At 34.0% G+C, this 13709-nt stretch overlaps 1 protein-coding gene across 5 annotated transcripts in view; it reads right to left on the minus strand.

The window, feature by feature from the left end:
* Window positions 1-13709, minus strand: part of LOC145687908 (cyclin-dependent kinase 17-like) — a 262257-nt gene that overhangs the window by 14055 nt on the left and 234493 nt on the right. For all 5 annotated transcript variants that reach the window (XM_081761457.1, XM_081761456.1, XM_081761458.1 and 2 more), the window contains 3 exons: window positions 11007-11189; window positions 6072-6222; window positions 566-687 (listed from right to left, as the gene is read on the minus strand). In XM_081761457.1, the coding sequence (XP_081617583.1) occupies window positions 566-687; window positions 6072-6222; window positions 11007-11189 (456 nt within the window). The remainder of the gene's footprint in view (window positions 1-565; window positions 688-6071; window positions 6223-11006; window positions 11190-13709) is intronic.

Below are 13709 nucleotides of genomic sequence, written 5' to 3' on the forward strand. Positions count from 1 at the left end.
AAATTGTACAGTCAGCGACAAAAGTTTTTTTCCGTTTGGTAAAATTCATTTTGGGAATACCGGTTGTATGGCTTGAACCTACAGAAAATTCTATTCTTTTTAATTTACTGAAAACTGTACTCAAATTGTCCTTCCATTCTGAAGTTATTTACGAAACTAAATTTATGAAACGGAAAGAACTATTGTCACTGACTCTACCTGGTATCTTATTCCTAATTCTGATCTATTCCCTCAGTCCTTAATGTCTACTTTTCCATGTCCTCATATGAAAAAGACCTTTCTCTCTGCCTGTTATAGCCTTCATTAGCTACACTAAGTATACAACTAGATTCTGTTTTCGGACTAAGCACACATATAAATACAATGAAGTGATACGAAAAAAGGTTACCACTATTCTTGATGACGTATTCCAATATATGTATTCCAGCCAATAACTACGTCGAAAACAAGGAAACAAGTTTGTGAGAAATAATTATTACTTTTACTATAGTTATTAAGATATTTTTGACTAACCAAAAAGACAAATTCATCAAATGTACACAAGACTACAATTTGAAGTTCTTACCTTTACATTATACATGTTAAGGATGTTGCCACAATCGTCCATGTATTGTTTCAAGTCTTTTTCCAAGTACTCAAACACTAAAGTGAGAGATTTCTCTGTGTGAACAATATCATGGAGCGTAACTGAAATTTAAATAGATAACATTTAGAAATAAAGATATTACAATTGCATTTCATAAATGTGTAGTCAACGACAAAAGGAAGCAATTTACTTTATACACTGACAGTATATACATATGAAATACAGGTTACATATGAAATACTTGTACAATAGGCAACAGAAACTAGCCCCTCACAAGAGAATAGCTCATTCTGAATCCATTTTAGGAATAAAGAAAGCCATGCTAGCTCTACAACATAGGAATAAGTGACTAAATAGCTTACGCATTTCGAAGTTACTGATGACAGAAATAGTAGGTAGTATATGAAATTTTGGCTCGCAGTTGTAGGTATTACATTGCTGGTGCATAATTTTTTTCAGGAAATTAATATGCTTTGTTAAAATATGACTTGTGAAAAGAAGATTCTTGCGCCGAACTGTACGGCTTTTTTGGTTACAACATTATCAATCAGTTGTTTTATATTATGTTTTCTTAAAATCATTTCTTTTGAAGTTCTATGATTTTGTTACGCGTACGCTTTATAGTAATGCAACTTTAACCCTACTGTTTGAATGAAAACCCTTCTAACGCTGCAATCATTTTAAAACCAGTGATGGCCAAATGACGATCTACGGATATTTCATCCGGTCTACGAATAAAACTGAAACGCTTCTGATTTGCTTTCTCCAAGTCCATGCATACCACAAAGAGTGTATCTAGCCATCATAATATAGTTGAATCGAGGTTGGACTTTTAATAAAAAAAAATTCTTAACCCTCCGGCTCCCAAGGCCATTCTATAAGGTAGGGCCGTTAGTACTGAGGCAATGTCTAGAAAATTGAAGATTTCATAGAGTTACCTTTAAACAGGGTTGGAAAAAAACAGGTTCTTTTCTGTAATAATAATAATAATAATAATAATAATAATAATTAAATAAATAAATAAAATAAAACCGTTTTTTAAACCAGGTTTTATGGGGGGTTTATATAATTTGTTTTATGTATTTGTATTACATATGGGCGGAAATAAGTTTCTTTCGCCTTGATGTTATTAGGCAACAACAAGGTTATGCTGGAAGGGGTCACATAAGTTTAAAGCGGAATCCAAACCGCTTCTCGACTTACATCCAAGAGAAATTGTCCATTTGGACACGAAAACGGGACTAATTGGTCACAAATGCGATTGCCGACTCCCTCACGAAGGACTCCTGATAAAAATACGTTGTACTGATCTTTACATACTTGTTAATATAATTGTCAAGAGTCATCTCAGAAAGAAAGAAAGGTAAACAGTTGTACAAGTGAAACTATTATACAGAATTATATATAAATCGGGAAATTCAGCCTTAGAAATTGGGAAAATCCCGTTATTGCTTTTGCATATAAAATTTTAAGGTCAACTTATCATAATCAGAACGCCAAAACTGAGGTATTACAAATTTAGTATGTAGATATCATGCAATAAAATTAAAACCGACAGCCCAATCCAAGTTAATGTTGGAAGCTAAGTAGGCAGTCGATAAATTTTGCCTATTTCTATCAATATATTAAAGCAAACTTGGCTTCTTTATAAAACAACAGGCATTCAGGCAAGCAGAAATAACAATTTGGTTTCGATTCGTTATGTTTAGGCTTAACATCCTTATGTAATACCGAGGATATCAAGAAGATGATTTTCGCTTAAAGTGACATTCGAACTGCTACTTAACGCGAAGGGTTCGACCGAGAATTGAACATGGGACGCCTTGATTAGGAGGTGAAAATGAGATAAAATTAATGCAGATGGTTTGATATGTGGAACGTCACCATGAAGTTAAAACAATTTACTTTTTTTTTTTTTTTTTTTTTTTTTTTTGGGTTTAAACTTTTTTCTCCACTTACAGCTGGTTTTGACCAAGGTTAAAAAAACTGATTTAAACCAAAAAACGAAAAATGTTCGTAAAATCTTGATGAACACACATTTGTGGGTTATCACATTTCACTCCCGTATATTATTCGTATTTTACTCAAATCTAAATTCCCCATTCATTACTCAAAGAGATTATAATACAAAAGCAACTTTTTTAAAATATATAAGTTTATGAATGTTTCTTTTGTGATTTTTTTATAGTTTGTTATTATTGTTATGCAACTGTAATCAAAGAAATTCTAAATATTGTTTCGTTTTAATAATGTTTAATATTGATAAAATACATTGAAATGCCGTACTTTGAGGAGGGGGTATACAAACCCCACGAGAGGCATTTATTGAAATCAGAAGTTTCTTTTGTAACTATTTATGTATAAATGGGTCAGAGCCAAACTGGATTGAAATAATTCGTACCATTATTCACTTTTCTTACTGATGTGCAAATTAAGTCGTCGTATTTCTTTAACTTGGACTAATAAAAGTCGTAGTGAACTAACTTGGACTAAATTAGTTCTTCTGTACTCTGCAGTAATTTCAAATTGTCCACATGTTATTCTGTAGAAGGGTTTCACTTGTGCAACTGATTATCTTTTTTCCTTCTGAAATGACTCTTGACAATTATATTAACAAGTATGTAAAGATTAGTACAACGTATTTTTTATCAGGAGTCCTTCGTGAGTGAGTCGGCAGACGTATCGCATTTGTGGTCAATTAGTCCCGGTTCTGAGTTCAAACAGAGGACAATTTCTCTCGGATGTAAGCCGAGAAGCGGTTTGGATTCCACTTTGGGCTTATGTGACCCCTTCTAGCATAACACCACCAAGGCGAAAAAAACTTGTTTATGTCCATTTGTGGTATAAGTACATAGAGCAAATTATTTAAACCAAAAAGGTTTCTTTTGTTTTTTTCAATAAAAACCACGGTTTTTGCCAACCCTGAAAACCAACCAAACCCTGCCTCATGGTCTAACTGGTATAGACACATGAAAGAAGAAACGCAGAACAGAGCAAAAATTCAGAAAATGTATGACTTACAATATGGTTCTTATTTTATCCTGACCCGCAGTGCACCATAAATGGCCATCATTGCTTTAAACAAAAGTTCCTCAAATACAGGGGTTTACAAAAAAAAAAAAGTAAATAGTATTTATAGTATAGGATATACTATAGATTAATTTTATATTATAAACATAATCAAAGTTTTTCAGCTTATGAAATCATTGGTACTCAATATGACCCCCATGGAATGCATAACGTATGTCCATACGGTAGTCAAATTCACCCCGAACTTTTGCGGTCATTTCTGAATGTGATCTGACACGCAGAAACTGACTACTGGATTTCTCTTTACACAAACGACTAGTGCCTTAGAATTGTTTGCACCATCGTCTTATGCCTTGAGCGGTAAGAACTGTAATATCAGGGTGTTATCCACAAAATTCACGCTCAACAGTTGTTGCAGACTCACATATTAGAGAGAATAGAGCGCAAAGTGACTTTTGCTATGCAATTAACAGTCTGCCAAACAATGAAGTGACCGGTGAAGGAAGCGCGCTACTGAAACTTACTGGCAACCGCGTGAAACTAGAAAATACCTTCTCTCCGACAGTTTATTGTTGGTTCAAAACGAACAAAAAGCTGCATCGTTACGACTACTTGAAATCGGATGAATCTTTTTGAAGCACGCCATATAATAGAGTAATAAAAGAAATGAATAAATACATTAGTATTGTCCTGTATATTCTGAATCAAATCCAGTTGAAATTCAAGAAAGTGAATTGTTTTACATGTATACTACAATACACGGATGCAATCTGTTAGAATGAAACAAGAAAAAAAAAACGTTCAGAATTGATAAGCAAAACAAGTTCACTGACTACCGATGGGTTATTTATGAGATCAGGATCATCGGTTAGTGATCCATAATATTCTATTTTTGATACAAGAGCTGATACATGCACGTGATCTATCAGGTTTATATTGAAACTATCGTTATCAAAAATGACCGTCGCACTTTGCTGAACATATTAGTAATCTAAAGTCAAGGTCACGTAATAAATACAATCACAACTACCTTATGTACTTAAAAACTTTTATTTAGTTGAATAGTTGCCAGTATTGGCTTTAATTCGTCTCTATAATTCCATATTTGAACTTTGGATTTTTAGCAATTACTGACACGTGACGCAATATGAGAGAATATTTCCTGAAGAGTAAAGTACATACTCAGAACTGTCCTTATCAACAACACATTGACTTAACTCTCTCCTATATTTTCTACATACTGAAGATAAGGATGCAGGATATTCCAGCAATCACAGTACTTCTTATGCCGTTTCTGTGCTATTACTTCTCTTCAATAGTTAGACTACCAACTAACCATACACTGAATAAGGATGAACAGATGAAATAAATGATTGATCACATACTTTTACATTATTTCTTGTAGCGACAAAGTCAAATAATAAATTCGTCTGTCAAATATAGGAACAAATATCCTACAAGTATAGTAATCCATTGTAAAATACTCACTTTATATTTTAAAAACTCTGCTCTGGCTGTGATGGACCAATAGCAATGTTAGTTTGAAGGAGTTTTCACATTATCTTACACTTTAATGTCATCAGTTGTTTTACTATCATTATCTTTTATTTCTCGTCTTCATTAACTTCATTAACATATAGGTAGAGACGAAATTTTTTCGTTAATGCGATATGTGCGAAACGTTAAAAAAAAAGAAGTGCATATGTTTTAGGAAACCTCAAAGAGCCAGAAATTGCGTTTCTATTATCGCGAATTTTTTTCGAAATTCGGCATTACTTGTGATAAATGCGAATGAAGACGAAAATTTGAAATTCTTGTTAATTACTGCTAATAATAACTAAAAAGCGCATTTCCAATATTATTTAACTTCAGAAACGATGCATTTACGAAAAAGATCTGCAAGTTATTTGATCCAGAAACTGTTTCACTTCAAAAAAGATGACATCAACAAAACCGAACTGTTGTTTAAATCCTTGACTGTAGTTGGTGGTGGAATTGTTCATGATGTGTTGGTTGCTTACCATGAATTTAAAAGTGAGATTATTGAAATTCTCGACAGTGAGGATAAGGAAGTTGACATTGTATCATTGTTAAACAGTTTAAAATTTAACCACAGGTCATTTGCTGCCAGCTCGTTACCTTCAATATGGTTGCCAGTCTCGAGTGTTGATGCCGAGAGATTCTTTTCCAAGTATAATATGATTGTTACTGACAGGAGAACAAACTTAAAAGAGAAGAATTGGTAATGTCTTGCTGCATGTTATCTTCTAACTAAAGATGACGTTAGAGGAAATGTTTAAATTTTTGCATTAATTTCTATATTTCAGTGAATAGATTAGTTAAGTTTATCAAACATTTCGCGTAATTAAAACAAACAACGTTAAAAGGAAAATAGTCTACGCAAAAGGTTATCTAATTGTTCATAATTTCACTGTATTTATCCATCCTCACTTACCTATATTAGCGTGCCTTAGCTCCTTAAGTAGCGAGACTTCCCTAATGGCAGTGCATGGTGCACCTTCTTCATGTTCCAACCTAATTTCTTTTAAAGCTACTAAATTATCCGTTAGTCGTGACTTTCCTTTAAATACAGTCGCATACGTGCCCTGGAAAAAAAAAGTTCATTACTATCAAGGGAAAAACTTTAAGTTTGCAAGAAGAAGAAAATTTCTTAAAGAGCATCTAGTGAAGTCCTTAGATAGGTAGAATTCAACAATCTACTGAACTTGTACTTACGAGAGGAAAAAAAATACAGCAGTATAACTACTACATACAATTAACTTACTATTAGAGGGGCCGCGGTGGCTGTGGAAGAGCGTTCACCTATGGTGTATGGGGCCCTTGGTTCAATCCCAGCTCGCGCGAAGTGAACTTTGTGGTGGACAAACACCGTGTGCGTGAGTTTTCTCGGGATTCTCCCATTTCCTCCCACTTTCTTCATGACTTCCACCATTTCATTCATTTCTCATCGTCACCATCTCCTTCAACCTAGCCGGCATAAACGTGGGACGCAAACTTCAAGATTTCATTTCTAACTGACGATTAAGACACTGCAATCATGTGTATGTTAAATAATCATAAACAAGTCACATATATTCTCGTTGATACTGCAATATGTCGTGTGTCAAAAACAGTCATGAAGGGTTTTTCATCATTTGGTGAAAGAAATGGCCGGCAGAAGCTTACTCAAAGACAAAGCACCAAAATAGCAAGAGAGATAGTGCCACACTTGCAACACAGCCAATGTCAACATACCTTAGATGTGGTTACAGCATTTTTTTTTTCCCTCCTGAAAACTCAACATGCGACCTATTGCAGTATCAACATCAGACGTATACAGGATGTACATAAACACCACAACCATTTAACACGCTAATATTTTGTCTAATGTTTGTAGACAAAATGTTAGCACTATCCAGCAATGAAGTAAATTATTATTATTACAGATGTTTTCAGCAGATAAATTATCTGCCAATGAAGCGTGCCACCAGATTCACTATGGCGCCTTCTAAGCCAGAGAAGGTCTTTTGTGTGCTACAATTTGATTGGTTTGGATTTGAGTTTAGCATCTTAGCGGCGTCCGTTTCAGGAGCGACGCTATATGAGGCGGACCTACAGCTTAACGTGGGATCTGAATTATATGAGCTTCCGCCGGGAATCAAACCCAAATCTCACACGCCATGCTACAATTTGAGAAATCAAAGTTCTATAGATATCCAACGAAAATCTCGGACTAAGTATGGAAAAGAACCCCCCTACCGAAAAGGCGGCTCTCAACTGGTATCCAAAATTTGTTGACACTTGGTGCTCTTTGGGCACTTCAAAATGCACTACTTCCCAACTGCCGGATTATTCGTGGAAGGAATGTGGTGACCATTGTGTGATGAATTGGCCCCTACGTCCCCTGACATCACCCCCTGCGATATTTTAATGGGGATATATGAAGAATTTTGTGTATGTTGCTCCTCTTCCACATAGTGTTGTGGTACCTAGAAGGAGAACTGAGCAAGCAAGAACCACAGTGGACATGTTTGTCGCGTGAACCACGGTTCTCATATACAGTATTTGTAGCCAAGTTGCCATGTTTATATATATATATATATATATATATATATATATATATACTTTTATTTCTGGCATTACGCAACGGTACGACGTACCAACACCTTTTTAATGGGAGTGAAATATTTCCTCTTCTGGCTTAAAAAGTGGTTGACGGGAAACTCCGAAAATAACAAATAGTAAATATATAGTTTTAATGAAAATCAGAGTTTTTATTGTTTTCCTTTTCCATTTCTTCTCTCCAGTGAGAAAGTTGCAAATCTTTCTTCCTTCTTGAAATCAGTTAATTGTATACAGGGACAAGGAATATTTAGGCCCATCTGTCTCTTGCTCGCTGGCACGTCCTCGTGTCTCCTTTATTTTTCATTCCTTTTTCGCATGGTAATATAAACCATAAAGGTTCTGAACCAACCAGAAAGAAAAAAGACTGACCTCCTACAATGAAATAATCCCAACAAATTTGTCTGTCGCTGAAGTTCGACTAAACTGAAAGCCAGTACAAAAATTATGTTGAGACTCCATGTCTGTACTTTCTTTGCAGAGGAACTTTTGCTCAGTTCTTATTTTAATGTATTTAATTAATTGCTTTTATTTACTATTAGAAAGAGGATTAAATGAAAACACTCCCTAGATTTTTTTCCGCAAAGTTTATCCATTAATTTGGTAGAGGTTTCTGGGATATTTTAGTAGCATGATTAGTATTCTGAAGAACATCATGTGAAAGATGCACTAATGTTATTGAAATTCAGTATTGGGGAACTCGTGATGCCTTTTGAAAACAAACAATAGTAGTTCACGTTTGCCCGTCTCAAAAAATCATTAAGAAATATTGGTTATCATTACGTTTATTTTATTATAAAATTAAGATATAAGAATCACACGTTTTTAAAGCATCTTTATATATACGTACGTAAGAATTCTTACTTACAAGAGTGCAGTGATATATTACTGAACATGATTATTATTATTATAGTTAATAATAATAATAATCATACCTAAAAGGTATGCAACTTTTTAACCATTATGAACCTGAAGTCCAGCGTACCGGCACTTTTATTTTTAGAAACAAAAAGCTGTGTATACATAAACAAACACAAACACAAACACACACACACATATATATATATATATATATATAAAATGTATTTTCTACAATATTTCATATTCCTGATGATGATAATATTTCATAGGTTGTTGAAAATAAAGTTTTCTACGTGAGTTCCGAGAGTTCATGTACACCCTGTACTTCTGTATTTATCCTCTTACGATACACATCTATTCTCACTCAGCCTTCATATATTCAATTGCATCATTTACTTTGAGAAGTGGCTGTAATCGTGTACTAAATCGAGTTTATGAATAAAAGGTACCTCTAACACAACGAACAAAATGCAATTATTTGATTCTGGTGAATGAACAATTGGAAAAATTAGCACGAGGCTACACGAGGACAAGATAAGAAAACATAATAATTAATAAATAAAAACCGTGTAAAAAAAAAAAAAAAAAAAAAAAAAAAGCTTCAAAATATTGTTGATGAAAGTCATAAAACCCTTGAGAAATTAAAATTTCCTTCAATCAAATGCATCTAACTTTGGAACCATAATAACAGTAACAGTGATGATGATAAACTAAGCTTTTTCATAGTATTATGTCCACTGTTCAGAGTAACCTTGGATCTGTCTATAGCCTCTAATAAATAAATTCTGACCGAAGCACGAACTACATGTTATAGAGGTACTTTCTAAGCATTCTAAGAATGAATCTTCTATGTTATATTGTTACGAAGATATTTACATCATGTGCTTAAAATGTACAGTCAGCGACAAAAGTTCTTTCCGTTTGATGAAATTAGTTTTGTAAATACCTTTACAATGGAAGGACAATTTGAGTAGTTTTCAGTAAATTAAAAAAAAGGAATTTCCTGTACGTTCTAGCCTTGGTGAAAGTGTGTACGTTGCATCATTATTTCTAAAATAAATTTTATCAAACGGAAAGAACTTTTGTCGCTGAATGTACCTTCATAACGTAGTGAAGGCAATGGTAAACTGTCGAAAGTGAACACATAAAAAAATTAGTACTTGATCAGATCTTATTTACTTTCGAACCTGTTACTTCAAGACTTCTTTAAAGTCATTTTCTTCATATATATATATTAAATTTTACAATGAAATGAAGCATTCACAAGAACAGTCAATCAACTGTGGTATGCAGTGGAAACTAAACAAATAAAATAAATAAATAAATAAATAAATAAATAAATAAATAAATAAAAACTTAAAATACACTTGCTTCAAGTTTACTTCTATTAAACGAACCTCAGCTAAGCTATCTAAATCATTTAGTACTCTTACCACACATTTATTTGGCAGATGAACTACTAGTGAAGAAGAATCGCAATTATTAGCAGTAAATATTTTCCTACTTTATTATGAAAAAAGAAAAACTTAAATAATAATTTCATAAATTTCTAGATGTAATTATACAGGGTGTCTACTAAAATTCCAAATTGAAATTTCATGACTTTTTCGTGACATTTTCTTTACTAAACCATAAAATTTCGTAACATTCAAAACCTATAACAGTACCTATATTCTTTAACACTTACCTTTATCTTCTTTCTACTTTCAAAGGCCCTTCCCCGGAGCGATAAAAACTTGGATGTCTTCTCACATCACTTTCAGTATATTCACTGCATATAGTCTGTTTTGTTCGGTAACTAACCAACAGCAAACATTCATAAATCCACTAAAATTATATATCTAAGTACACACGATGTATATATATTGACATCCTTAGGAATCCTTTAAAAATGTCACACTGATTGTAAACAGTTGTATCAATGGATTCTCTCTCTCTTTTAAGTTGGCTAATATTGTTTTACTCTTTCTTAAGCTTTTTAAATATCTCCTTCTGAAGTATTTCAACTTCTCTTCGGTCTGTTGTAACAATCTCTTTTTCTTCTTCAACTCCTTAAGGTATTCTGCTTGCTTCCATCTTGATTTTGTTTTGTCTTTCGTGTCAAGAGCGAATTTGGGTGCTAATTAGCTCGAATTTTCATGCATGCGATAGGAGCGTGCTTTGCTTGTGATTTGGAAGCGTCTCAAGCCAACCACAGACACTTTTGGCGGTGAATTTTGTCGTTTTATAAAACAAAATTTTCCAGTCTCTACTTATATTTGTATAGATTAAAAAAAAAAAAAAAATCGTGATCGAAAAGCTAAATTTCTTCATTTTTATGACCATATTCTGATTTCGTGGCTTTCGTGACCGATAGACACCCTGTTAAAACTTGTCATTAAAATCATGTTATTCATACGTAGCTTACCTGACCCAGTTTATCTAATTTCGTATAGGTCTCCATTCTACCAAATCCTATTTCAGAAAGTGACTGTCTTCGTGTGGCTCTCGTCAGGGGCCCATCTATTGTCGGACTTACGTTTTGTTTCGCTATGAAGGATTCGGGAAGATGAAGGTCTGCAGGTAGCGATAATCGTTTGTTGATATCTTGCTGCAAAAGGAAAAAAAAATATCTATATGAGAATCAAGATTATTAACAAATCGAAAAAGCTATCTTATACGTATTACAGATTTCTTTTTTTAAAGTATGCTTCCACAAGACAGATTTTTAATAAGTTTTTTTTTTTAAAAAAAAGTATAGTCATGGAATTATTGTGTGTGTCGTCGATTCAACAGAAGTACAAACTAATACCCAGAAAGTAAATAGAAATAATACAAAAAAGAACTCCGTACCTTTGCACTTAATATATCCAGCGCTTTTCCGTGATAATTAGCTAACGTGCATGCTTGCTATAAGTGTGATCCTAAATTCAATCTGCGGCAGGAGTGCTTCTCTCAGAAACCGAGCAGCGGTTGGAATCACAGTTCAAGCAATAGGCTCCGTCTTCTATATTCTTGATGTTTGAGAAAAAAAAAAAAAAAAAAAAGGCAAGCCTACACTCCGGGCAACCACTTAAAGAACGGCTCCTAGCTAAGATTTCTGTATTGCTGAATTCTACGAGTATTATGTCATTTTTTTTTTTTTTCATTAAATTGGCATTGAAACCTGCAACAACTTCGTTAAATGTCTGGAATAACCCAACCTTTCCGAGGTCTTAACTGCTTAACTTAAGTCCGGGATCCTCATGTTGACTGCTTTCTCCCCATTTTTGCATGAGTTCTAACACGTAGTATATTTAGTGGTCCCGCCTAGCGTAGTCGCTAACCCTCTTGCCTTTTGAGCGAATAATCCGTTATTACATCCCAGTTGGAGACACTCGGTAAAAGCTTCTTTAGGCAAGCCATCCTAAGTGGTTTTGCCTGAGTTTTCCTCATTCACACCAGACAAATGCCTGGACGGTACCTAATATAATAATCCCAGACAGCTGTCTTCCCCAATTCCCGGATAGTGTGATCGCCGATGGACGTCTTTCCTCATACGTGACGGGCTAAAATGGCCACGGATGCCGTAAGCTCAGAAATCTGATCCCTAATGCAGTATAGTTTGTATCTGTCACTTTGTATCTACGTTACTTGAATAATTGTGTAAATAAACAAAGAGATCCAGACGCAGCAAAACAGTTAATTAAACCAAGGCGAGTAAGCATCATTTACGAAACATTTTCTATTTACTATGTGGAATTTAACTTCATGTCAAACAAACCATCATTTTTCTTCTGAACTTTAAAATTTCCAGTTGTTTGTTGATCTTTTCCTAATGACCATCATGTAAAAGGAACTTTACACTCAGAAACCTCTTGAAACCTTTTACTGACTCCCATTCTCAAATAAATATATATGGGCCAAGTTTCACAATGAACTGTCATTTATTTTCTACTTCACCAACTCTATAAGAATAATGCTCATTAAGACGCAGAAACGATCATCGTAGCTAAAACTAAAGTTTGCCATCAACGTCAATCCAGTTAGAATTATTGCCACCTTTCTCCTATCCTCATCTTCCTCTATCAAAATCTCTTTTTTTCAAATGTTTGCCCACCAGACCCTTATATACGTCATGGAGTGACGCGTATTTTTCATCTTAGAAGCCTCGATCTGATATTCGGTGGTCTGGTAGTTATTGTAAAGTCTCGCATTGTATAACATGTCTCACTCAGACGTTCGTTTCCTCTCTTTTGCACCAAGTATTTTCTCTAAAACTACGTTAAAAAAAGTTTGTCTTGGTTTTTCTTTGTGACGTTGTAGGACTTATAATACAATAAATTAAACCTCTAAACAACTGCTAGCAGTTCTCTAAAATTTCTAGATTCGATTCTATGCAGTAATAAGATCATTCTTGTGAGCAATAGAATTATTTGTCAACGACAATTTAATCATTCGTATGGGTATGATTATTTTCATCTCTCTCTATATATAGAAAAGTATTCCGAAGTTAAAATATCTCTGCCTTCCCACCAATTTGAATCAGCGAAAAAGTGCCTTGGAAACAATTACTGGACGAATGTACAACCGGAAAACTATGAATAATGGATCAAATAAGCGTAAACGGTTACGAACAGGAACATAGAATGTACGCATCATGTTACTGAAACAGAAATTAGAAACTCTGAAAAAAAAAAAATTAATGAAGCTGAAGGAATATAATAATAATAGGAATATCTAAAGGCACACGGGAAGATAGTGGGGAAACTACGAAGCAGAAATTAGAGAATGTTCTATGTGGGCAATAAAATAAATAGATCGGACAGTGTGTCGGGGTGGCATGGCGAGAAGTGTACTGAAAGTAAAAATTAGTAGGTGAAAGGGTTATGACACCCAATCTTACAGAAACAAGAAAAGCGAAGAACTTGTGCTGGTATAGGTTTATATTTTGGCCACAGACTACGTGAATAAGAACTAGATAAAACGTATAAGAAACCGTTTATTAAAAAAAAAAAAAAAGAAAAAAAGAAGGAAAAAAGAAAAAAAAGTATTGGAAGATTATAATGCAGTTGTAGAAAAGCATATGAAGGTAGTATGGTAAGTAAACACTGACAAATTTTGAAGCCAGGACTTACTATCAACAGAGAAC

The sequence above is a fragment of the Thermobia domestica genome, chromosome 6 (genome assembly GCF_964235325.1).
Source record: "Thermobia domestica chromosome 6, izTheDome1.hap1.1, whole genome shotgun sequence".
Lineage (NCBI taxonomy): Eukaryota > Metazoa > Arthropoda > Insecta > Zygentoma > Lepismatidae > Thermobia > Thermobia domestica.